This window comes from Chelon labrosus (genome assembly GCF_963514085.1).
Source record: "Chelon labrosus genome assembly, chromosome: 11".
Lineage (NCBI taxonomy): Eukaryota > Metazoa > Chordata > Actinopteri > Mugiliformes > Mugilidae > Chelon > Chelon labrosus.
Genome location: NC_140344.1, coordinates 28,045,965 through 28,072,165, shown reverse-complemented (window position 1 = coordinate 28,072,165; position 26,201 = coordinate 28,045,965). Strand labels below are relative to the sequence as shown.

The 26,201-nt window shown below is 41.3% G+C and overlaps 1 protein-coding gene across 1 annotated transcript; it reads left to right on the top strand.

Annotated features, from left to right (window-relative positions):
* The first annotated feature begins 144 nt into the window (after nt 1–144).
* Nucleotides 145–24,373, top strand: chka (choline kinase alpha). The gene is made up of 12 exons (XM_084555141.1): nt 145–562; nt 1,556–1,664; nt 3,787–3,840; nt 11,854–11,967; nt 13,025–13,158; nt 13,665–13,769; nt 14,758–14,816; nt 14,907–14,994; nt 19,752–19,860; nt 19,933–20,039; nt 20,155–20,236; nt 20,341–24,373. The coding sequence occupies exons 1-12, from the start codon at nt 327–329 to the stop codon at nt 20,398–20,400; spliced, it is 1,257 nt and encodes a 418-aa protein (XP_084411267.1). The 5' UTR covers nt 145–326; the 3' UTR covers nt 20,401–24,373.
* The last annotated feature ends 1,828 nt before the right edge of the window (nt 24,374–26,201 follow it).

Sequence of the window (26,201 nt, the reverse complement as noted above, 5' to 3'; positions counted from 1 at the left end):
CCGTGTCCGCCTCAGCCAATCGGAGAGGAGAAGGGGCGCGGTCGGTCCTCCCTCTCTCTTGTGGCCACGCCCATCCACCCCCCTCCGTCCGTCTCCCTGATACTCGGAGCGTCTCTCAGGCTTGATTCATTCCCTGCCAGGAAACCGACGCAGCAGATCCGCAGCAAAGCTCCAGAGAACATTAAAGAAATAAAATAAGCCCTTCATACACTTTAAATAAATCCTCCTGCGACACAGGAAGAAAAAGAAAAAGATAAAAGAAAGAAGAAGTGCTGTTTTTCTCATATTTTATTTGATTTGTTTGAAAAAAAAAAAAAAAAAAAAAGATGAAGACCAAATTTATCAACGGGGTGTCTTCTTCACCCTCCATGTCCCTGGGTCTGCTGGTGACCGAGAACGCCCTGCAGGTCCAGCCCGACATCCAGGACGACTGCAAGGACCTGGTGCGCGCCGACCAGCCCGAACCGGACACCAGGCGCAAGGCCTATCTGTGGTGCAGGGAGTTCCTCCACGGAGCCTGGAAGAGCGTGGCCGAGGACGACTTCAACATCACCGTCATAAGGTACAGCGTGTACCCCTCTATTCACTCACTCACTCTCTCACTTTTGCATCATGATGCAGAACGGCTGCTGTGTTTGTGTCTTTAAGCTGCAGGGATGAGGTCATCCTCAGGCAACAAGGCAGATGATTCACATGTCAAATGACCCAGTGGAAAAATGGATCCACATGTCTGAATACATTCTCTAAATTTAAACAATAGCCAGCCTTGTTGGGAGTCTTATTTTGAATGTCTTTGTGCTGATGCTGCATCTCTGTCATGTCCTTTGTTGAATCCTCATCCTTGTCTTGGGTCCCAGAAAACGCATTTGCTGCCCATTTTGCTTCCAGGCAGGGTAGGTGTGTTTGCGGAAAATGGCACTAACACGAGCATCTATACCAGGGGTGTTAAACTCATTTTTAGTTCAGGGGGCCACATTCAGCCCAATTTGATCTTAAGGGGGGGGGGGGGGGGGGGGGGGACCAGTTACATAACAGCGTAACAACCAGTAAATAAAGACAAAAGTGCCATTTTTTTCCTTTTGTTTCAGTGCAAAGTAAAGTAAAATATCTTTTTTTTCATTTTATCTAAAGTTATTTGAAAAAGAAGAACTGAAAAAGAAGCTGCTCATTGCTGCCATCTACAGTTTAGTTCTGGGTCGCGATATATTCGCAAACTCTTACTAAAACAGAGCATCCCCTAGTGGACAAATTAGGAACAGCAGTTAGTTTTACTGAAAAATAGTAGCTAATGTCTTAAATGTAATTTTTGCACTTTGAAAATTCATCCGGGCCGTATGTTTGACACTCAGATGATCTAAAACCATCGTCTAGTGATTTTCCATCTCACCAATGTCCTTTCTCAAGATAAACCGCCTTATTTCGTGACATCTGTATCAGACTTTGAGGCCGTTATTTCTCCGGAGTCCTTGCAGATATTTAGACAGTTTTTAAAAAAAAAATTCTCTCACGGTACGTACTCAGAAATAACCCTGTCCACTGACCTTCTGTCCTCCAGGGGTGGTCTGAGCAACAAGCTCTTCCTGTGTAGCCTCCCCGACAGCCTGGACTCTGTCGGGGACGAGCCGAGGAGCGTCCTGCTGCGCCTCTATGGGGCCATCCTGCAGGTGAGAGTCACACCTCTTTTGACAAAAAAAAACTGTTGTTTTTACTGTACAGACAGCCCCCCCATTCCCCCCAGTAGTGTTTAGATATTAGTGTATAATTACTGCTTTTCATTTAGCGCTGCCATATGACACACAGATAACAGCAGAAAGAAGTTTAAACAGCATTAGTTAAAGACAGCTGGCCTTTACCACAGACGTGACTCATGTAGCTGGGGTCAAAGGTCACTGAGGGGATGTTCAGACCTCTTTATTGGAATGTGTCCTCGGTGGTCTGATCACAAGGAACCAGCTGAAACCACACCTGACAGTCACCTGAGATCTGACCTCAGTTTCGTGTCTGGGGAGATGATACGTATTTTAGAACAAGATGTAAAGACAGATAGATAGATAGATAGATAGATAGATAGATACTTTATTTATCCCATGGGAAATTTGGCATCCAGTAGCATCATTACACAGATCAGGAAATCACGAGTCTGTGCTGTTTTAAAGCAGTGACAGAAGCATTCTCCTAGAGGCTAATAAGAGTAAAACGCTGTGAAAATTTATTTCATTCGTAATTTAATTTGTTGATTCTAGTTCAGATTAGTTTCTAGTTTAGTTTGGTTCTCAGCTCCAAGGCCAGAATCTTTTAAAATAGTGGTTGAATGAGTTAAACTCCTCTTCCACAGATCAGCCCTGTTGAGTAGGTGGTCTTTAATGTGACCCAGGACTCATTGTGTGTTCACACTACCAAAGGAATGAGGTCACATGTGTCCCAGACCACCTCCACATGTGGACTGACACCAGATCAGTGTTCACACCTGGACACTTGTGATCAGATCACTGAGGACAGATGTTAGTATCAGGTCTGAAGATGATGTGACACCACCAGAGCTTGTTGTTGTTGTTGCTGCTGTTGTGTGTGTGTGTGTGCGTCTGCAGGTCATTTGCTTATGTTAGCGTATGCATGCTTGCCTTCACGAGTGTGTGTGTGCGTGTGTGCGCGCGTGTTAGCCATTGTTGTACATGGTGATGTACCCCCATGGCTGTACATGCATGTGTTCTTTGCCGTAGGCTTCCCAAAGGAGCGTGCCTTGGGCACTCTTGTTCCCAGGTGAACCCACCAAAAACCACGGTACAGTATGAGATCTCTGAAATCTCAGCCTAATACAAAGATGTAACACACACTCATGTAGCTCACTGCCGGAAAGAGGCCAAGTGTGCAAGAAAGAATAAAAAAAACAAAGTGCTGATGTCTCCTTTCTGATGTCTAGTTGTTAAGAAGTCAGCTTCATTTCTGAGCTAGTGGACCAGCACAGACTCTGATGACTCAACAGGACAAGTCAGTCGGTTCTTCTTGCTTCACAGTTTGCACAAAAAAACCCCATAGATAATGAGTTTTCCTGCAGATTAACGCTCATGACGCGGCCGGTCAGTCCAGAGTTCACCATCCCACATCTTATTCTGTTTAAATGTGAAAAAAACGGAGATAACGTTTCTGTGCAAACGATTTCACTTGCAAATGCAGAGCGACATTTGCACGGCATATTCTGATCTCCCATCGGCCGTGAGTAAAAAAACTAAACCAAAAGAAAGACACAGAGTCCTCAGAATCCCTCATGTGCAGCTGTAAAGTGATTCGTGTTAACCCCCGGGGCCTGATGGGACCTGCATTAAAGTATTAACTCAAGTCCGTGTAATTGCTAACGGGCGTGCGAGCGGTTAGCTTTTATTGCCACTGTGTCCTTCACCAAGGTAACTGCAGCCGCCTCTGCCCCGCCGGAGCCGCCGCTCGGGACGAATTAGCGGCGTCTAATCAAAAAGCTAATATGATTAAGGAACTCTTAATGTCTTTGTCCGAGTGCGCGGCCGCTAATGATTAAACCGGCGCCAAACGGGAGACAGTGTTTCTCAGCAATGAAGATATGTGATGCAGGTGATTGACAGTAAACGGAGGTCAATCAGTAAACGTCCGTCCCTTTCTCTCAAACTTTAATATACAAAACAAAACAAAAAAAGAAGACTAGCTGTGTTTGAACTCATACTGTACTGTCTGGCCTGCAGGCTTGGCTAGGCTGATGTTCACAGACGTCTCCTCATGTACTCACAGACAGGTCTTTCCTTTCTCTCTTGCTGATAGATGTCCTGTAATAAAGGGGATTCACGACAGTCAAACAAAGAAAATCACTTCCAGGTAAGTAACCCGTGATAAAGATGATGATGATGATGATGATTCTTCTCTTAACACAAGTTGAACTAGTTTTGGGAGTTTAGGGGAATTCTGAGTGTTTCTTTGTAAAGTTTCCTCGCTCCTCGTGACCGAGGAAACGATACTGACTTTTAGTTTGTTCCATTTTTTTTTACTTTCAAGGTCTTTAGCACAAGTTCTCCTCTGGTGTTTAATTATTTAAAAGACTCAAAATTAAAACCCTCCTCTCTCATGTACACTGATCAGCCACAACATTATGACCACTGACAGAAGAAGTGAATAACATTTAAACCATCTTGTGACAGTTCAGTGTTCTCCTGGGAAACTTCTGGACCTGGCATTCATTGGTGTGGATGTTACTTAGACATGTAGCACCCACCTAGACCAGACCAGGCACCCCCAAATTCACTAGATCCCAAACTAACCTCCCCTCAAAGCCCCACCCACTAACAATTACCACAAGTCTCGCCACAAGACCACAGACAGATTTTTGATTAGCAGGTGTAAGAAGTGACATACATCGACTGTGCATTGTTGTCAAGTTCTTTCTCCGAAGCTGTTGAGTCGTCACCAGTAAAGCTGCCAATGCGTCACTGGATCAATGAAAAAGCCACAAGTGTTGGCCACTGGTTTGACGCTTCATCTTCTTCTTCTTCTATGGAAAATATATCTCACGGGTGCTGATTCAACCGTGTGATCATTTTGGAGGCAGATTAACGTAATTTACACAAAAGAAGTCACAGATTAAACGTCATCCTCCAGCATGACACCTTTAGGACAGTTACAACAAAATGGACACAGCCTAAATAAACAGAGGATTCACTGCAGACCTGTTGCATTGGTTTATTCCAGGCGTACCTAATAAAGTGCCTTCTTAGCATAAACAGGAATAATGAGAGAGAAACAATATGGTAATAGTGAAATGGAAAGTGAAAGTCTCAGTGTGGCTGTTTTGGGGTAAAGAAATAAAGAGGAAGTTATAAACATTAAGAAGCAGCACTTTAATATTAGTAACAGATCACTAAATAACATCTGTTTCGGGCCTTTAGCTGAAAGTTATGTTAAAAAACTGCTTTACAAAAATAAAAGCTAAAATGGTCGGTGTTTCATTAAGAAAAGACTCTTATTTTGGTAAATTAGACCATGTGATGAACAGCTGGATGTTCAACCAGACAGTTGGTCCCGACCGCCTGCCAAGCCTCGTTCTCCCTGACCTAGAAATTCCTGCACGTCATGTGGCTGCGACCCTTGACCCCCCGCCTCGACATGCCAAAAGAGAATCATGCCCCCACCCCCACCCCCCCAGTCATGTGATGGAGGTGAGGTCAGCAGCCGGTTAGCTAATGTCACCCTCTGCAGAGCCCTTCTGTTAATCAGCGTCGAGGCCGAGGTCGAGATCCTCGCCTACCTTCCTTCCCCGACAGTCCCGCCGTCCGTCTGGTCACGGTAAATCCCGCTCGGATTAAATGGGACGACTTTGAATTAATCCCTGCTGGGATAATTCAGACGTCAGAGCAAGACAGTAGCTCACATGTGAGGCAGACCAACGCCGCAGATACAGATGTAGAGTTTCACAAATGTTGTCTTTACTCACTAATGTAGCTCTAATTTGCATTTTTTTTCCCCCTTGCGCCATTAATTTAACGTACACGTCCTGCAAATGTTTCAAATTAAAAGCCTGCAAAGAGTGTTGTGTTTCATTGTTGCTGGCTTAAACATATAGCAGCTTGATTTTTAGGTATTATGAGAGATGTACCAATTAGAAATAACACATAAAATATGTGATAAGCAAAAAAATACTGTGATTCCTGCTTTAGAAATTGGAATATTTGGGGCTTTTTGGCTTCGTTCCATAGTAAAGGTCCAGGTTTTATTTGTTTAGTGAATATTCCAAAACGTAAACTTCGTTCTCAGGGAAACATTAAATAAAATTATGTGAGCAGATACATGAGTTAGCATCAAAACATCAATCACCTGTTGAAGTTTATGGATTAAGAGGAGCATCACGTCTACTGGAAATAGAACAGAAGAAGAAGAAAGAGGACAAGGAGGAGGAGGATGAGGAGGAGAAAGAATGAAGAACAACAATTAGATTGGGAGAAGGAGAACAAGAAGAAGAGTGAGGATGAGGAAAGAAGAGGAAGAACTAGAAGAAAAAGAATGACGATGAGGGAAGGGAAGAGGAAGTGGAGGAGGAGTTAGTGTCCAGTCCCGAATGTGTAGAGTCTCAGAAGACGACCAAGATGTCCCCACATTGTCTCCAACATCTCCGTCCACATTGATTCCATCTTGGTTCATCTTGTTTTTCTACCTCCATGTTTCTGTTCCTCCTGGAAACTCCTCAACCCGACGTTCACCCCACGTGGGTCAAATGTAGTGTCCATGGAAACGCAGCAGCTGATGCACACTAATATACAGAATGTGCGGTGGCTGTTACATAACTGCCGTTCCAGGCCTTTGACAGATAAATAGGACAAATGTGTCTTCTCAGTTCAGGCAGACTCACTGGCTTATTGACACACATAGCAGAGGAGATAAGCACTGAGGTTAAAGCAACAGCTGCCGGCGGCTTGGACTGCACCTGCTGCGGCGTCGCTTCAAGGCCGGCCGCTAGACATCCCGGAGAGGCGCTGATGTATTCATTTAAAACTCAGCTGCAGGAATATGAGAGTGGATTAAGCTGAGCTGGAGGTTGAAGATAACTGACAGTGGAGCCTCCTTTTCATTCAAAAACCTTCATTACAGGAAGTTTCTGTTTCCTGTGTAACGACAGGAAGCTGCTGGCAGGGATCTGTTTGTCAAGAAACAACTGAATGGACATCTTTGACTTGTTGTCTTCTGGGAGTCGTCTGAGAGCGGGAGCCACATCAAAAAAGCTACTAAAAAAACGACAATGGCATTTAAAATAGGACATGGAAGGCGAGGTTGATTGAGGACGTGCAGGGAAGTCAGAACGTCAGTATGAAGTCACACAGGTTTGGCTTGTAAAACCAGTGAATTGAACATGACAGTTAGTTGAAGAGAAGAAGATTTTGGTTTATTTAGAAAATTCCAGAGTTGTCATTGTCCTAGTATAACCTCAATGAAGTACAACATAGACTGTAATAAAAGTGGACGCCATGACAGCTCCTCTAAAGTAAAGTGGAAGCAAGCCCCCTCCATGTTCGTTTTAGTTATTTGATGCTATAAAAGCTAGGGATGTCCCAATCTGTATTGGTCGATCAGTATCTGGGGCTGATGAACCAAAGCCACGACCTTGTAGAGTCAAAGCATCTTATTCCTCTTCTGCTTTACGGCAGTTGGCTAGCGTCAAAGCTGCCAGAAATCTAACGTGGATGTGTGGTGAGGTGGTAGTAGTTGATCATCTAAACAGAATCCATGGAGTCCACTCAGTCAAAGGCTGCACCCAAACAACAACAACAAACACTGAACGTTTAAAAGAAGAGAAAAGTTTCCTGGAGACAGCGTCAAGGAGAAACATCTTCCAGAGAGGGTTAGGGAGTTTATGGCAGCGTTGGATGACCAGAACATTTCTGGAGTAGAGAACACATGGTACCAGCTACCCTCTCCACACTACATTAACTTTGACAGAAAGATTTATTGGACTGAATCCAGTCCACTCTAGGAGAAGACAGGGAAAGACAAGGAAAGACTTTAGGAAGCCACAGGAGACCAACTCTAGGACATTTAACATCGGATCGGCTGATACTCAATATTAAAAAGATCGGGATCGAATCGGGGGAAAAAACTTGATCAGGAAATCCCTAATAAACAAAAAGAGTGCAACAACATGGTGATGACAGCTGTGATTGTCATCGACTGCCACTCTCTTTTGGGGTTTGTATTGAGAGTAGGGAATTAGCCAGAGAGCACCGTCAATATCAACGTTTCTTGCGAACGCAGTAAAAATACGACTCCAGTTGGAGGCGGCATTTAAGTTGTAGGTTAACAGTGTCATAAGTTAATTCTCTGAATACATATTTGAGAGATGTAAAACACAATGAAAGGCAGCTAGTTCCAAGAAATGAGCCACACTCTTGGCATCCTTCTAAAACATTCCATTGGACTGGCGTAAAAGTTTAAAATCGTGATGGGCGTTAACCTCAGCCAGTCCCTGTTTTGTCTGAAAGAAGTGCCAACAGATTGGTTAGATGGTGCTGATTAAGAGTATGGTGGTTTGTTGACCAGTAACCAAACAGGACTCAACACTGTTGTCAGCGTGTAGTTTCTTCTACAGAAGGTCAATCTATGTAAGATCTTGGTCAGTAGGGTTTCTGAAACGACATATATAAATATACATAAATGAATACATATACATATACAGGAGTTCTTGCTCTGCTTCATCCTCAGGCTACCAGCTGGTTGTTGTTGGCAGTATGTGTGTCAAGATGATTATGGTAATGTGGATAATTCACGTTGGGAGATTTGAAGCTGCATGTGATCAGCGCTCTGCAGATAAGGCGTTACGTAACCACAGCCAGGCAATGAACAATGAATAAAACTGCATGTGGTTCACACAGGCGATCAAGAGGATCAGACATTTCAATGCAGATCGGACAGATTGTTTGGTTTGAATGTTAAAAGGTAAAAACAGGCAAACATTTTACCAGAGCCGCCGGCATGTGTCAAACTTTGTCACGCAATGCCGACTAAAGGCAGCAGCTTCTATTGTTGACGAGATGTTGTAATATTGCTTCGGTGATATGGGACTTGGTCACTTTTGCAAAGTCAAACAAAGGCTATGCTCAAACAAAAAGTAGAGAAACCACAAATCCCCTGGAGCTTCAGACGGTAACTCCCATCCTAACCACAGCTACTCACCGGCTAACGTTTGCTTCCTCAACTACCAGTGACAAAGGCCGCCACTGGTTGGCACAGTTGTATAAGATTAAGATAAGACTGTATTAAAAACTTTGATACCTGAACCCTGGAACCTCAGATTAAAAGTCTGATGCTCTACCGATCGAGCTATAAAATACTTAAAAAGTCCTGGTCTTGCATTTAGAGCTGGAGTTGCTGTGTTGTTTTAATCTTAATGTTTTTGAATGAATTCACAAATACAACTTAAGAAAAACAAGACTTAATTTGTTGGTAGTATCGCACGGCCATACTCTAGCATTGGAATATAAAAATTCATAGTTTGGTTTCAATGAGATGAAACAACACTGCATCATTCCAGCATCAGAACCTCATCCCTCCATCAAACATGGGGGTGCTAATGTCCTGGTTTGGGCCTGTTCTGCTGCATCTGGACCAGGACGGCTTGTCATCATTGATGGACCAATGAATTCTGAATTCTACCACTGAACTCTAAAAGAAAATGTCAGGACATCTGTCCATGAGCTGAATGTGAAGAGAAACTGGGTCATGCAGCAAGACAACGAGAACCAAGAACACAAGTGGTTCTACTTGCTTCAGGTCCTGTTGTGGAAGGACCTGAAGCAAGCAGTTGATGTGAGGAAACCCACCAACATCTCAGAACTGAAGTGGTTCTGTTCTGAGGAATGGGCTAAAATTCCTCCAAGCTGCTGTAGACCACTGATCAGCAGTTACCAGAAACATTTAGTGACAAGGAGGTCACAGCAGATACTGAAAACAAGGGTTGACAAAAATGATTAATTTTCTTGAATAAATAAATGCACAAGTAGAATATTTCTGTTTGATTTGATTCTCTTTGTCTAGTTTTAGGACTTGCGTGAAAGTCCGCTCATGTTTTGTGTAATTATTTGTGCAGGAATGTAGAAAGAAAAACCTTTTAGACTGTCAGATTGCACTACCTGGGATAAAGTTTTGACCTTTTCTCCTCTCAACAAATAAGAGCGTCACCTCATAATCCTTGCTGACTGCTTTATCAACCTTGAAAGGATCTAACGCTCATATTAATTAACTAAAAAACATGAAATTCCACCTTTTCTTTAAACCCTAGTGTGCACAGCATCCCCTAAAGTAAGAGTTCAGTGCCGGGCTGGCTCCTCTGTAGGTGGTACAGTACAATCCTGTTTTGAGAGATATGGTCACAGCACGGTTCAAAATAATGCATAACATTTAGGAGGCCTCAAAGTGGGCAGTGCTGTTTTCTCTGAGCCAGCTTCCTGCTGGACCGTCGGTATGAACACACATTCCCCTGGCTTTCACACAAAGAGAGTCCAGATCCGAATCTCTGCGTCTGCTGCAATTTATCACAAGGTTATTTACTTCACAAGGCTTTGGATTACAATACGTCACACTCCTTCTGACCACAGCCTTTTAAGGTTTCATGTTAAACAACTTTGAGGTATTTGTGTTAAAGGGCTCTATTCCAGCGTTTTAGTAACTTGTAGGGTTTAAGAGAGGCAAAACTTTTATTTCCCCTGTGTGGTTCCTCATTTATTTCCAGCCTTTCACTGGAGCCTCATTTTTAAACCATAGCTGATATAAGTTTGGCTTCATTGGTGCAAATTTGAATTAAATTAGGTAGATTGAAAGTTTGCTCGTCCTGCATCACCTCTAAGAGTCTTAGAAGCTTCACAAAGGTGAATTTTTAGTTTCCCACAGAATAAATCAGCAGAATGAGCCTTGGCAGTGCTGGCTTGGCTCTGTTAATTAGCTACCGAGCCCTCTCCTTTCTCAGTGCCGTCCTGAATGTTTGGTGAGATGCCCGGCTTTTAACCGTGTTCTCCACACAATACAGTGCAGGAGAAATGGTTCGGTGAGAATCCAGCTCACAGTGTTTAGTCTTTAAAGCTCCAGGGACTACGAGGAGGTTTCTCCGTTAGCCTTGAGTCCCTGTTGTGTTTCTGGCTGCATGTGTCGGCATCGGCGTGGGAGTTTTGTGCATTTCTTAAGATAAAGGCGAGGCGGTCTTCTCCGCTCCAGCAGCTTCAACGGCGACTGCTGCGCCGAGCAGCCAAGTTCCTTCCTGGAGGTTTTAATCTTCCTCTTGTGTTCTCCTCACCGCTCTGACAGGCAAACCCAGCTAACCCCTAACCACAACATTTCTTCTCATTCAGACCCCCAGCCCTGGTTTCCTCTTAAGCCCCTTTCAGACATGCACTTCACCCTGCTAATGTTCTGGCATTTTCACATGTCAGACCTCATGTTTTTTCCACACAAAGTAGCTTTGGCAGTCTGCCCTGTTTAGAAAGCTTGGAAGGTACACAATGTTATAGCATAGATTTCTCAATATGTCAAATGAAGTGGAAAAACAAAATGCCTCATTTTCATTTTCTGTGCTGAAAGAAGCTAAATCGGTTTAAAGAACTACTTTAGACATTAAATTTATAATACAGTCAAATCAATGTTTTTGTCATGATTACCAGATAAGTTTGGCTTCATTGGTGCAGATTTGCTCGTCCCCCGTCGCCTCCGAGCGGGCGTCTTAGGAGCTTCACAAAGCTGAATTTTCAGTTTCCCACAGAATAAATCATCAGAGTGAGCCTTGGCTTTGCTAGCTTGGCTCTGTTAATTGATACCAACTTCATTCACAGTGTAAATTATAGCTACATCTCTAGGTTTTGCATGAGTAGATTAAACTTTTTTTGTCAATGAATGCGCTTCAGAATGAAAATGATTTGGGATCTAACCTACAAAATATAAATATGTAAGGCATGCATGAACTTTTTGCAAATTTATTAAATGCAAACAAGAAAAGTTTTTATCAGATTCTCTGCTGTGTTGCTACACGTTGTGGTCAGGTGCATCCTCTCCGCTCGCTGGTCTCGCTGCAAACATTTTCCCACAGTGAAGCATGGCGGTAGCAGCATCATGCTAAATCTACAACACGATCAGTAGCTGGTTTTTATGTTTGTTCAAATGTGAAAGCTATTCTGCATGTCAGAAATCCATGTATCCAACCAGAGCATGCAACCAAAGCAGAAACTGCAGCAGACAGGGACCGATGAGAAAACACAAATGTTTTTAGACGCTGAGCGTTTTCTGCGTACTGATGGAGCAGCAGTAGTGATGTTGTTGACGCCTCTCTTGCCTTCAAATCTTTAAATGTTGCTTATGTGTTCGCAGGGCGCTGAGGCCATGGTGCTGGAGAGTGTCATGTTTGCCATCCTGGCCGAGAGGGAGCTGGGGCCCAAACTCTACGGCATTTTCCCTCAGGGCCGCCTGGAGCAGTACGTCCCCGTAAGTCACCCACCATTCTGTTCACTCGTAGCATGATCGGAATTTGTTGTATGTATGTATGGGCGTCACAGTTTCCAGTGCAGAAAAAGAAAAGGTTAACACTCAATCACAAGATTAGTTTAAAAATAACCAACGTATTTATAATTAATCAAAATTTTCCATGGAAGTCTGCAGCATAACTTCAGTATTGGGACAAATATCGTTAACTGAAATCTTTTGGAATCCTGGGAGAACATTTATAGAATCAATTCCCAAGTGAAAACTCAAATTTCTCCCAAATAGATTTGTTTAAAATAAGTACCGTATTTATAATTAATCCAGATTTCCCATTAGAGTAAGCAGTATCATTTAAACATCGGGACAAATACAGTTAACTAAAAGCTTTGAGAATACTGCGAATACACTTTTAGAATCGATTTACAATTCAAAACTAATTAATGAATGAATGAACCGTAAAACATCTGCTGCCATTTTACACGTGGAAGAAAATAAGACTGATGGGTTTATCTTATCTAGTTTAAAAGAAGAAAGTGGAACCATTTCTCATCTGCAGATCATCTGTTGAAAGGTTGAAAAGCTTTCCGTGTATGCATCACAAAGTCATGGTTAACTGCAGAACATAGAAGCTTTTGATGCTTTTACATGTACATATGGTTATAATAAGAAAAAAATAAGCAGAATATGAGACTGAGATCGTGTCAAAATCTGAAACTGCAAAAAAAATGTTGAAACTCTGTGTTTGAAAGCTTGAAATTAATTTTTTTAAAGTATCTTAATGTTTTCAAGACTCAGACTTTAAATACTTTTTCAGTTAAATCTCAAGCATTCAAACACCGAGTTACAACATTTAGCAGCTAGCTTTGGTTGGTACTTTTATTAATTAGCAAAAACAATAGCGTCCACTCTGCAGAAAGAGAAGTTTATCATCCGTATTGGGAAGTTGGAAGACATTTTCTGGCTTAAACGCTTTTTATAAAGTTTTTATAGGCCGATGTATTCTAGAAAAAAAAACCACGACTATGCATGAAATAATCCACCGTGACCTTCTCTCCCGCAGAGCCGCAAACTGGACACCTGTGAATTAAGCGACCCCAGCATCTCTGCGGAGGTCGCCGAGAAGATGGCCAAGTTTCACGCCATGCGGATGCCCTTCAACAAGGAGCCCAAGTGGCTGTTTGGAACCATGGACAAGTGAGTCATCCCGTCTAGCTGTCATACTGACTCATATTTATCTGTGGTTTCCTCGGTCAGTAAGTTAAGTTTTCCCGTTCCTGAGATAACACATGACACCACTGATTGCTTATCAGCAGGTGTGAGGCGGCCGCACGCTTTTATCACGATGCACTTCCGTTTGAAGAGTTTGGTCTTTAGCGTGTTTGTTGGGGTTACGTTGCACAATGTTTGTTAGTGTACGGTGATAAAGCGTGTCGTCCTGCTCCGATAGATACTCTTATCTCTTCGCCGCAAACATTAATCATCTTTTTTTTTTTGTAAATTTCCACATCAGAAAAGGAAACCGATTGATTTCAAGGTTCCAAACGAGTCCTGAAAAAACAGAATGTAGACTAAGACAAACAAACTAAATGCCCAAACTGAACACACCCTGAATAACAAACAGGTTTACCAGAGACTTGTTTAGGATTGTTTGGCGTTCAAATGTCACGCGACGTGTTTGTGATGTTTGCTCTCTCCTCCAGATACCTGAGCCAAGTCATGAGGCTGAACTTCACCAGAGAGTCCCACCTGCGCCGCTTCAACCGCCTGCTCGGCTACAACCTCCCGCAGGAGCTGGATATGCTGAAGTATGTTCCTGCACACTGCACACTATGCACACCACAACACACAACATGACATATGTATGGAAAGTTTCCAGACGTGGAGTTATGTAACAGGATGTGCAGAGTGTGTTGCACCGACCTGTCTCACTGAAATGTTATTTTCTGAGTTGGTTTTTTGCTCCGAGCTCTACTAAACTTTATCTGAAATATGATCTTAGATTAATCTAATGTGGGTTACACACATGAACCATCTGCTTTCCATTTGACTGCAGCTCAGGATTTTGTCAGTGATTTGCTGAAGAGTTTTCATGAGATTTTTCTTCTTGGCCGACTTTGTCCTGCATAAGTATTAAGTTTAATTCCTCAAGGAGGCCTTTAGGCGTGGTTCTACAGTCCGCCGTGTTGTTTTAGTTCTTATTTACCTGGACTTCATAGGATTATTAAGTTTACTTAAGATCAACCGGAGCTAAACAACAGATAGAAGGAGGATAAAGTCTGAAGCCCTGCTCTGACCTTACGTAAACATCCGATCGCAACTGGACAGCTTTAAGTGACTGTTTGTCGTGTTCGCGCCATGACTTGGGGAGAGCATACATATTTTAGAACAAATTGTGAATCCTCTCTCTCATTCAGAATTTATTTATTGATGTCCTCCCTGGTGTTTTTTTTTTTTTTTTTAAAGACCTGCATAAAGCTGAAGCTCATAACTGCAACCCTGAAAACTTCCATATGTAGCGTAATTTCAACAAACTGCTCAGGACGGATGTTTATGCAGCATCTAAATAGTTAAAAGTTTATCTTTGTAAAACGCAGAATATTGCATATTCATTTTAATAATTGCTCAGTTAAGGTTTGTCTTCTTGACCTTAACACAGTGAGAAAAAGAAACCAAACCTTTGTCGTCTGTTTTCTCTGGTCTTTCAGTTTAAGGGAGTATTTGTGTTTGCAGAGGTTTTATATAATAAAGTGAATCTGCCTCGGTCGCTGACTTTCAGTCTTTGTTTCCGTCCAGGTCTCTGCTGGAGTCCACTCATTCTCCCGTGGTGTTCTGCCACAACGACTGTCAAGAAGGTAAAGCATACAGGCTCCATGTGCATTATTCATTTTCCCTTTTTTTTATGGGCGAGCTTTAGTTTATTTTTGTGTTTCTGCTGCTTTCAGGGAACATCCTGCTGCTGAAGGGCCGCCAGAGCTCAGAAAAACAGAAGCTGATGCTCATTGACTTTGAGTACAGCAGTTACAACTACAGGTATGTTAGCGACAGCTACGACACAAATCTCAGCTCAAGTTTTCTTATGTTTTCCGTCGTCTAGAGGAGCACGTATTGTCCTACCTTATTCATCAGATATTTAAAGAAATGTTTAAATGCTAACAGGCTACGTACAGATGGTGGAGGAGGAGGATATTCGTTAAACATCAGTGTTGTTTATCTGCATGTTAGCATGCTGGTGTTAGCCTTTAGCTCAAAGTCAGAGAGCTGCTAGCATGAGTTATATTATTAAATTGTGTCTAAAAAGCCCTTTACTTTGATGCTATGCTAACAGCTAGATAGTTGATTCAGAGTTATGCCAACGTTGGTGGTGCTCGAGCTAACAGGTGCTAACCAGCTAAAACTTCAATAGTGTGCAATAACGCTGGGAGACAGAAAACACAAAAGAATAGGAAATAAAAATGTGACAATAAAAACACAGACATAAATAAAGCAATTCCTACTTACTCCATGCAATCTTGGCTTTTAAAATATAGTTCTTATTTTTTGCTATTTATTTCAATATAATTAAAAATTTGACACAGAAAACTAAATCCTACTTTATTCCTAGTTCAAATGAGCCTGGATTCAGAATGTTTATGTTGTTGAGCCGGTCTTTACATAATGTAGGGAAATGAAACCAGAAGACAAACGGAAGGAAGTTAGTCCCTGGACTCCTGTCAAAGATTGTTTTCTTTTTTTTTTAAGAGAAAACACAATGTTGGCTTTTTTTCAGATGAACTGAACTTTGAGACTGTTTTTGTTTTCCAGTAAATGGTGGGGTTATTTTTAGTCCTGCTGGTATTTCCCTTGTTGACAAACTTTACATAACCAGTTCTCTTGGATTCCATGATTCTCAAACCGGGTTTAGCTTTGAGGTCACTTTTCTCTATGGAAGCCCAAAGTGTCCAGTATTCAACAAACCAACAAAAAAAACAACAAAAAAAATAATTAAACTAAATAAACAAAATATGTCTTTACTTAGAGCAACCGCTGGACAGTTGATTCAGAATTATTGCAAAGTTGCTGTTGCTCTAGCAGCTGCTAACTGTCTAAAATTAGTAGCGGTTACTGAACGTGCTAGCTTAAAAGTTATAATAATAATAAAAAAATAACTGACATAAAAAAAATAAGTTGCACTAATTAACAAATGTTAGCATGCTAACATACTAAATAGGGATTAAATAACGGCATGCTAGCATGGCCATTTTGATCTTATTAGCATGCTGATGTTAGCATTTAGAAGACTGCAACTGACAATTATGCCGTACCTTATTTAAAAGATTCTTTAAAAGAAGTTAGCATGCTAACAGGCTACATATAAATGGTGAAGATGACATGCATGGTAGGATAGTTGTTATACATCAGCATAGCTCAGAGAGCAGCTAGCATGAGTTTAGACTGCAACCAAAAAACAATTATTTTGTTTTCGGGCCAGCTAAAAGTTGCTAACAGGTTAAAGAAAAGGGGAAATAAGGAAAATTATAAAGTAGTGCTGATTGGCAAAGGGTTTCATGCTAATACACTAAACTGAGTGTGTTTTTTATATATCTGCATGTTAGCATTGGCATTTTAAATCTGACTGCTAATATTAGCACTTATGGCATAAGATATTTATCAGATTTTTACAAATGTTAGCACACCAAACACACACACAGCATATTAGCATGCTGTTAGCTTTTAGCTAAAACTCAGAAAGCATGACTGTAGACTGCAACTGATAACTCATTAGCTATGGTTCTGATGCTGGTATTTTTTACAAATGTTTTGGGTTAAACATTGAACATAGTAAACATTAAACATTAACATGCTAACATCGTTTGTTGGCTTGCTAATGCTACTATTAGCATTAGTTATTGCACTGCTGTGCCAAGATTCACTCTTAGACAGCTGCTCCTGTGTAGACTAAAAGTGAAACAGCATTATTTTGACATTTTGATCCAGCTAATAGGAGCTAAGTGGCTAAAAATGGTAGCAGTTGCTGACTGTGCTAGCTTAAAATGCTGAGGGTAGTGGATGAGGCATAAGATAGAAAGGGAAATGAAACAAAAAGTGATATAATATGAAACACACAGAACGTCCCCTAATAAAAAATGACAAGGAAAAGCAAAACAAAAAGTCTAATTGCAAAATAGAAAATAGTCAAAATGTGACATTAAAAAGCAAACGTGGCATTTTTTAGTAAAAATATATATTTAAATCATTATAACAGGTTATTTTTTAAATGCACATACTGTTTATTTTTGGATGTTTTTGGCTGCCATACTTGCATTGATCCTAGAACAAAATGATGCACAACATAATACCTGATCCAAATGCTCTGCGTCACCATCGCTTATCCTCCTTCCAGTTATTCTCCTCCCATCTAACCTCCAGTGCCCTGAAATGCGATGTGTAAGCTGATAAAGTGAGAAGAGAGATAAAGCGACCCAGATAGAGAGGTAGAAAGAGAGGCAAAATCAGAGGGGGGAAAATGGGAAGAAAAAAGCCTGCAGCCTGGTTTATGTCTGCGTGTCCCTGACTCTGGGAGCCATAATTCATGGCTGTTAAAATATTCACTGCAGCTGTTATATAACCAGAATCTGGCGGGGCTAGTGAGGAGGCTGCAGGCAATGGAAAGACCTGCCTGCGTTATTAATGGAGGTGACCAATGCAGTCGTGCTCAGAAAGACTGGGAGCAGTCACAATGATGTGATTGTGTGTCTCAGGGAGCGCTTATTTTCTGCTCCTCGTGAGGTTGCGAATGCCAGAGCGGCTCATTTATGGGAAGCGACGTAGATCAGAGTGAACTCCCACTTCCCCTCAGCCCCCCTCAGCGCGGCCCCTTTAAGTCTCCTCACATGTCACCAGGATGTCACACAGCAGACATGTGACACCGAGGTCCTGAAAGGAGGCGGCGCATGCAAACAAACCCGAGCACATGTCTTATTATTTACGCTCGCTTGCCCAAACATTAGGTACACTTGTGAGAATCCTCCTTCATGAGTGCACCAGTGTTCAGTTTATGTCGAAACAGAAAGATGGTGATTCAACTGGCTGACCATTTTGGAGGATGTAGCTTGTGGTGTTTCTGTTATAAAGGGGGGTGGTCAAAATAATAGGAACACGACTATCCTGCATCGTAATGAAAACACAGTTGAATCAACAGCTCTCTCAGATATTTTAAACTAATGCTGAACACCAGAACCTTCGTGACGAGTAGATTTATTGCAGGAAAGTTATATTAGAATGAATTCACTAGTGTACCTAATGAACTGGCAGGTGAGCGTTTGTAGAGGTGGAGCCGGCCCGCTTACCGCAGATATTGTTTTTCTTTTTTTCATTACCTACAAGTGGAAACAGACGGGGGCGTGAAAGCTTTGTGTTGGAAACCTCTCAGAGCTCCTGATAATAGTGTGGGAATCGACTTCCAAGTGCTACGTTAGGACACGACCACATGTGGCCACAATCTGCTTGTTTTGGTCTGAGGCAGCACAGATGCTCTTACTGCAATTTTCAAAGTAGCTGCCTGTGGTGGGAAAGAAACAGGCTTCTTGTTTGTCTGTATTCCTGCTTCACTGCAATTCAAACACTGCAGACCTTTTGTCATTTGTGCATTGCACTAATTAGCAAATGTTACCAACATACAAAACTAACATGCTTGTTAAGTAGCCTAGGATGTTAGCAAGCTTAGCCAGCTGCTAGCTTGAGAGAAGACAACTGATGTTTTTATGTCATAAGCTATTTATGTCATAAGCTATATATCTTTTACATTTAACATGCTTGCATGCTACATATAGATGGTGAAGATTACATGCATGGTACTTGTTAAACATCAGCATGTTTGTGAGCATGTTAGCATGCTGTTGTTAGCCTTTAGCTCAAACTCAGGCATCTGCAGACTGCAGCTAATAATTCACAAGCTATAATGCTGTTATTGTTTACCGTTTTTAAAATGCTAACAGGCAAAAACGTTGAACATTGTTAACACCATACGTGAACGTCAACATCCTTGCATTGTTTGTGGGCTTGTTAGCATGCTAATGCTAGCATTACTCAAGTAAAGCTCATCCTCAGAAAACTGCCAGCATGACAAATGTATATTTATGTCATTAGCTATTTATCTGATATTTTTCTCCAAATGTTAGCATGCTAACAGGTGACATATTGATGGTGAAGATGAGACACATAGTAGGATACTTGTTAAACATCAATGCATTAACCTTGTGAGCACATTAACGTGTTGCTGTTAGCCTTTAGCTCAAACTCAGAAAGCTGCTTGCATCTGTAGACTGCAGCTAGTAATTCACAAGCTATGTTGTTGTTGTGTACAATTTTCTAAAATGCCAACAGGCTAAAATGTTGAATATTGTAAACATTATACATTACTGTCAATGTGTTAGCATTGTGTGTGAGCTTGTTTTTGCGCTAGTGCTAGCGTTAGTCAACACACTGCTATGCTAGAATACGCACTCAGAAAGCTGCTAGCATGACCATACACTGCAGTTGCCAATTCATTTTCTACATGTTTTTTTTTTACCATATTAGCATGCTGATGTTAGCCTTTAGCTCAAATTCAGAGTGCTGTTAGCCATTTATAACTGTAAAAACATAATAAGGTAGGGCCTATGTAGAGGCAGTTAATTAGCTCAAGCAATGACAATAAAGTACTGTGTGTATATACTCCTAAGATTCATGTTAAGAATGATGCTACACAAACTATGAGATGTCAAGCAGAAATAAAGAATTTATTTTATATATCTTCTCTTCTCTTGCAGGGGATTCGACATTGGCAACCATTTCTGTGAATGGATGTACGACTACAACTGCGATGAGTTTCCTTACTTCAAAGTCAATGCTCAGAACTACCCTTCGAAGGCCCAGCAGGTGTGTATCGTATGTTACCACACATTTAATTGGTTCTGCTAACGGACCACTGACTGATATGTTTGTGCGCAGTTCCACTTTATTGAAAGCTACCTGCGTGAGTCCGACCAAGGGTACGACAACCTGAGCCCAGAGGACCAAATGAAGGTGAAGGAGGAGCTGTACGTGGAGGTCAACAGGTGAGCTCAGGTGGAGGAGGCAGTGTAACCTGACTCTAGGTGACTCAGGACAAGACTGTACAATAGTAAGGTTAAAAAAGCAAAAACAAACCAAAGTGTCTGTGTGTTCCTGTAGGTTCTCCCTGGCATCTCACTTATTTTGGGGCTTGTGGTCCGTCATCCAGGCCCGGTTGTCCACCATCAAGTTTGGATACCTGGTGAGCTTTTTTAAATGTTTCCACATGTTAGCCCAACACACTGACACGTGTAGTTGTAGTTGTGATTGTATATATTTATTCATGTATGTATGTTTGTGTTGTAGGAGTACGCCCAGGCCAGATTTGACGCTTACTTCCAGCAGAAGAAGATCTGGGCTGTGTAACGGAGCGAGACGATTGGACTGCATTGACGACACGTTCAGCCAAAACCGTCAGAAGGAAGACGTACAGGCTGATAAAGATTCCACGATCCACGCTTTACTTACACTCCCCCGCCTCGCGGGGATTAGCTGGCTACCGTCGGTGTTGTGTTGACTAAAGCCGAACCTTGATCACACGGCTAGGTGCTTAAAGTACGCCCCACAGTCCATTGCAGCTCAAAGTTTACACTGCATAAATACCTTAAGGCCAAAAAAAGAGGAAGAAATAACACTGACTTGTACTAACTTTCATTGCCGGTCAGGAGTGCTCTCTGCTTCTGCCGTGTTTGAACCATATCGCTAACTCGAGCTTTTAGAGCGGTGGATTTTGGTTTTAAGCTAAGTTGGAAATGTGAACATTGCATCAATGTGTATGTAAAGGTCATTCCCCGGAGGAAATCCTCTGTGGGAACGACCCAAAATGTGAACTTCCTTGGGTAGATTCCTGCTGTCTGAAGCAGCTGATTACTATGTGTATTATATATATAGATCTCAATGTGCCAGTAGCCTGGCCACTTGTTACTGATGGTCTGACTTGTTGGCCGGTGGAATCGTGAGTTGATCGTCAGGTCCAGTTTTCTAGATATTACACACTTGCTATTTGTTGGATTTTATTATTTTTTTTAAATGGTTGTGTTTGACATCAAGTCTTCAGGCCAGGGCAAATACAGTTATGTTTTTTATTGTGAATAGTTTCCTCGGCGACTCCACCAAATCAAAATCAAAGACATCAGACATCAGGTACCTCCATTACAATTTGGCCTCGTTCTTTGTGGCTTCCTTTCTAATAATACTGTGACTTTCCTCAGCTTTTCAAGGGACACAGGTGTGGTGGATTTGTAGTATTATTATAGATCACTGTGAAAAAGTAGAGATCCTCATCTCTGTATAGTTTACACATCTGGATTGTCTGATTTAGTCAGAAGATCCAGACGTTTTTGTTATTTCTTTATGAGCTTGGTTGCTAAACCCTTGGCAATCGTTCCTTCTTGGATTTTTTTGGGTGTTTTGGCACAAGTGCCTGCTGCTTCATCACTGTACCCACAATCTAGAATAATGATGCAGGTGGTCTCGGTCACAGGCTGCACAGTTTGCATAAATCGCAACTGGGTGTCTGTGTAGTAGCCCTGTTAAAAGGGCATTTAGTAAAGTCCAAGGCCTCGCGTCATCAAATTGGATAAAAGGCGTCACGTTTAACCAAGAAATTCAGAACTGGAGCAGACGAACGCTGATATCTGTGTGCGTCAAGCTTACCTCAGAGGTTCTACTTTTAGGTGCCGCTCCGTACGGAGGGATAATTGCTCACAATTGTTTAAAAAGAGAGGCGGTGAGAGTGAAAACTGTGACTAATTCACCCAAACATCCATCAGCTCATTTCTACCTCACTCTGCCGTTATAAGGTGCAGTGCACAGGAGCACTGCACCTGCTGCTGAGACAGCTTTCACTTTGCCTTTGAATTAGAGCTTGATGATTTGAATTGTAGTTCTTACATTCAGTGAAAAACACTTTTTCCATTCCTTTTTATACAGTAGCAGTGCAGATTGAATTTCCCTCTGGATAAACACTACCCTGGAAACCAGACTACCCTCCCCCGCCCTTGAATTTTTTTGTTGCTGGTCTGGATTCTCTCTGTTGGGACGTGATTATGTTCTACTTGGCCAATCAAATCTTTATGCAGTAATGGGCTGTCCAAATTAGTTTTTTATCTTTTTTTCAAACACTCCATAAACCGTGCTACCAGGCTCATATCCTGATAAGAATTGAGCGCGGCTGTGCAAGGCTAGACAATAACAGCAAAGCTTTTACATAACAGAAAACAATTGTTTAAATGCACTCAAATTTATCCATATTAGAAGTGAACAGTGAAGAACAAACTGACTAAAACTAAAACCTTTTGCTAAGCCCCACTTGTTAAGCTTCCATTCTCACGCTGACCAGTAAAAACGAGGCAGATTTAACGCTTGAAATTTAGTTATTTTTTTAAATGTTCTTGGCTTAAGACCATTTTAGACAAAAGCAGGCTAATTAAGCTAACATTAGCAACCTATGAATGGGGTTTTAAATATGCACTAGGAGGCTACATATACGTTATAAAAGGCAAAAATAACCAAACAGAGTAACTCTACCTTTGGTCAAAAACAAAAAACAAGTAAAACATTAAATAAAGCTAATTTACTGATTTTTTTTTTCAGCTCCTTAACTGGTGAATTACCTTTGATTAACTTCTTAACCAAATATTACGCCGCATAAATACTGCAATAACTAGATTTATTCAAAATTAAGTCCTGCTAAAAGCTAACTAGCCTAGCGTAGATGTCCAATCAGAGTAGTAGTTGTTTGGCATCAACAGGACAGAGTTCCGAGTTGCTAATGTTAGCATAACGGTGGTTCTGTTTTAATACAATCAAGCTAACTAATGTGATTTCTTGCTCCGTTTGTGAGTGACACATGTTTACGAGAGCGTTTCATTTACCCCAGAGTTGGGCATAACTGCATTCCAGTTGAAATCCAAGATGGACGCCTCCAGGAAATCCTTGTTGTGCTTGCTCTCTACTCATTAGCAAAGGCGAACCAGTGCTTTATTCAGAAAAAGATAGAAGTTGGACAGTACGGTTGAGTGCAGAGCAGCCATCTTGAGAGTCAAAAACTCAACGTTATGGTCATTCCAGTTCCCACTTGGAACTCAGACTTCCCAGCTCAAACGGAAAACACCACGAGCTACTTGCCGTTAGCTTTTGCTACTGGGTTTACCAATGAATGAATAAGTTTCTGAGCAGTGCTTGGACAATCGTTGTGTGGATGAAGGGGTTTAGCAAAAACATCTCAACATAAAAACTTTTTTTAGCTTTTTTTTTTGCCACAAAATGTAGAAAACTTACTGTGCTGCTACAAACTAAAGCTGTGCAACCACCACAAACGCCGACGTTCATTCCTGTGAAGTTGTGGTGAATCTATAGATCTGGATGTTTATCTGTGAGCCACTGGGATTTAGCATGGAAGCCACCAAAAATGAATGATTCTCGTGAACGCTGCTTTTGTTGCGACGCTGAGGGAACTAACCTGATCACTACACCAGTAAACCAATACTGGGACCATCCAAAGGTGTTTGAATGTCTACTACTATTATGGCACTTTTGAGGAAATAATTATAGAAACCCTTGGGAGTTGTTGAACTGTGACTTTTAGGGTTTTATTTTTCTTATTTTACGGGTGTGTTTTATTGTATATGTCATCATTATGATTCCTTTTAAATGGTTTGAATGTGGAGTTTTATCTTTACCTTGAGACAGAATGTGCCGTGGATCGTACTGGACAACTAGAAAACTTAAAAGTGTTACTCTTTTTCTTTTCTTTTTTCTTATACACCATTTATTGGCACTTTCTTCTACCTAACCTGAATTAGTATTGAGAAGTTGTTATTTTTTGAAATTTCTCACTTGCCCTGACGTTTTGCTACTGTACATGCTGTTTCCATCTCATTTCTGTTGTATTTTTTTTTTACATTTGCTGTAGAAAAACTGTGTAATTATTATAGTGCATTCCATACTTGTCATTTCAGCTTCAACATCACGTGCACTTTGGACCAAAAAAACTCAAATTTGACTGTATCTTCCATTAAAACAAACGCATCCTCTTTAGTGTTTCTGCTTAATCGCTAGAAAAAAGGATCCAAATATGAATAACTACAGAGTCATATTATCATGAGAGTACACCGAGTTAACAAAACACTTTTCTTTTCGGTTAAAAACGTTCTGTTCTGTGATGAGATGCCACCGCTGCGCTATGACGTGCGGGAACCTTTGCTATCTATGCAGCTACACCGAATGCACATGTACTCACAGTGGCATACTTTGGAATTAAAAAGGTTGTTGGGTGAACTGCGGCCGCACAGAAATGAAAATGACCTTGGCTGTAAATTTACTGCTTTGCACAAATAAATGTTTAAAAAAATAAAAAATAAATGAAACAACCGACCGTGGCACCTTCTTTTGTTTGGAATTCATTTCACGGTGAATAAGTCATCTGACCAGACGGGATAAACGTGGCGATGAAGAACTTTTTGTCTTGCATTTAAGATTCCACATGTACGCTTTAGTCAGATATGTGTATCTATGACAGATGTATGTTTATCTTGCTGTTCTCTCTTTCTTCTTTCTTCTGTCTGTACCCGGCTGGCCTTAGGCAGATGGGTCCCTCCATATGAGCTGGGTTGTGCTCAAGGTTTTCCTTGCCACTGTCGCCTCGTTCAGGCTAACGAAGAGATATCTCCTAACATGAGCCAAGTGCTAATCATAGTGTAATCATAGTTCTAATTCCGGACTCAACGGGGAATAGCACTAGCGTACCATAACAATATTGGTTAAATGAACGAGTTTCGCGGCAGATAATACGTTATTTAGAGGCTGCGTTTTGTGCCCCGATCACTCCCACTATATGGATATACGTGGCGCTCTGCTGGAGTTAAATATCATCTGAACGAGTCCAAATGACACCAAAGTTATATGGGTGAGTAAACGATCGATTTTATGCCAGAAATAAGGTCCAGGTTGTAAAAATCAGTAATTCCTCTTTAAGGTTTTTGTTTTTGATTAATAGTTTCACATTAATTTAATTTATAGTTTTATCGTGGGGGCTTATTTCCCTGACTGCAACATATCCTGTTTTTCTTCCTTCTTTCTTTTTTAAATTTTTATTTTATTTTCCATTTATTTTATTTTTCATTTGTTTTTATGTGTATTTGTTTTTTTGTTTTTTTATTCAGGATTATTATTTTATTATTATTATTTATTTTTAATATATTTATTACCAACAGCTGGGATAGGCTCCAGCAGACCCCCGCGACCCTTAACAGGAATAAGCAAGTATAGAAGATGAATGAATGAATGAATATTTATTACCCATACTACCTCTGTGCAATAACATTTGCACTTTAGTCACGTTGCTCTTCCAGTCATGTTCACATCCTCCATGGGCAGTTTGGATAGTTAATACATTTATGGCATAGTTATTTATTTTGTATATGCTTTGTATTGTTCAATTTATTGTTTTTTCTTCCTTAAAAGCATCTTGTACTTACACGTCACGCTGCTCACTTGTGCCTGGACAAACAAAGTTTTCTGAATCTGAATCTGAAATATTCACACGTGTTCATGTTCTAACATCCTAGCTAATCATCCGCAAAGACTAGCTAGGATGTTAGCTTGTTAACATGAGCTAGGTGCTAATCATAGCATTAGTAGCTAGTGTCAGTGTCATTCTTACAGTTACTGGCTTATTTCCCAGAATGCAACATCCTGCAACGCATCAACACCAACGCCTACTTACGTAATTTCCTACGCCGCTGAAACTTGTGCATTGGTGTTGGAATCGCTCTAATGCACCAAGCTGAACCGTGCCAACATACAAAACTTTAGCTAATTAGTCAAAGAAACCAAATGACAGCACAAACGTCCAAAATAACAAATTGTGAACATCTAAATTAGTTTTATCTTCTCGGTAAAATGCAGCAGCGTTTGCCGCAGCGGGACAGTCTGGACGGATTTATGTGGAATGCTCATTGAGATAATGGACGCTGAGACGAACGAGACGCTGGAATGCTGCACTGAGAGCAGCGATGAGTCACACTTGGCCCGGTGGAGGGAGGCTGCAGCCAAATGCACCATTCATACACCACCGGCATGGTCACCTTGGCCAACGTCATGCTGTTTCCAGTAACAGCTATGCTGCAGGGACAGTTTGATCCGACAGCTAAACTGCTTATTCA

Excerpts from the sequence above, each read along its gene's own strand:
- chka (XM_084555141.1), top strand. The coding sequence starts at position 327 with ATGAAGACCAAATTTATCAACGGGGTGTCTTCTTCACCCTCCATGTCC. Across the intron at positions 13,770-14,757 it reads CAGGAGCTGGATATGCTGAA|GTCTCTGCTGGAGTCCACTC; the intron begins GTATGTTCCTGC and ends GTTTCCGTCCAG. Across the intron at positions 14,817-14,906 it reads CCACAACGACTGTCAAGAAG|GGAACATCCTGCTGCTGAAG; the intron begins GTAAAGCATACA and ends TGCTGCTTTCAG.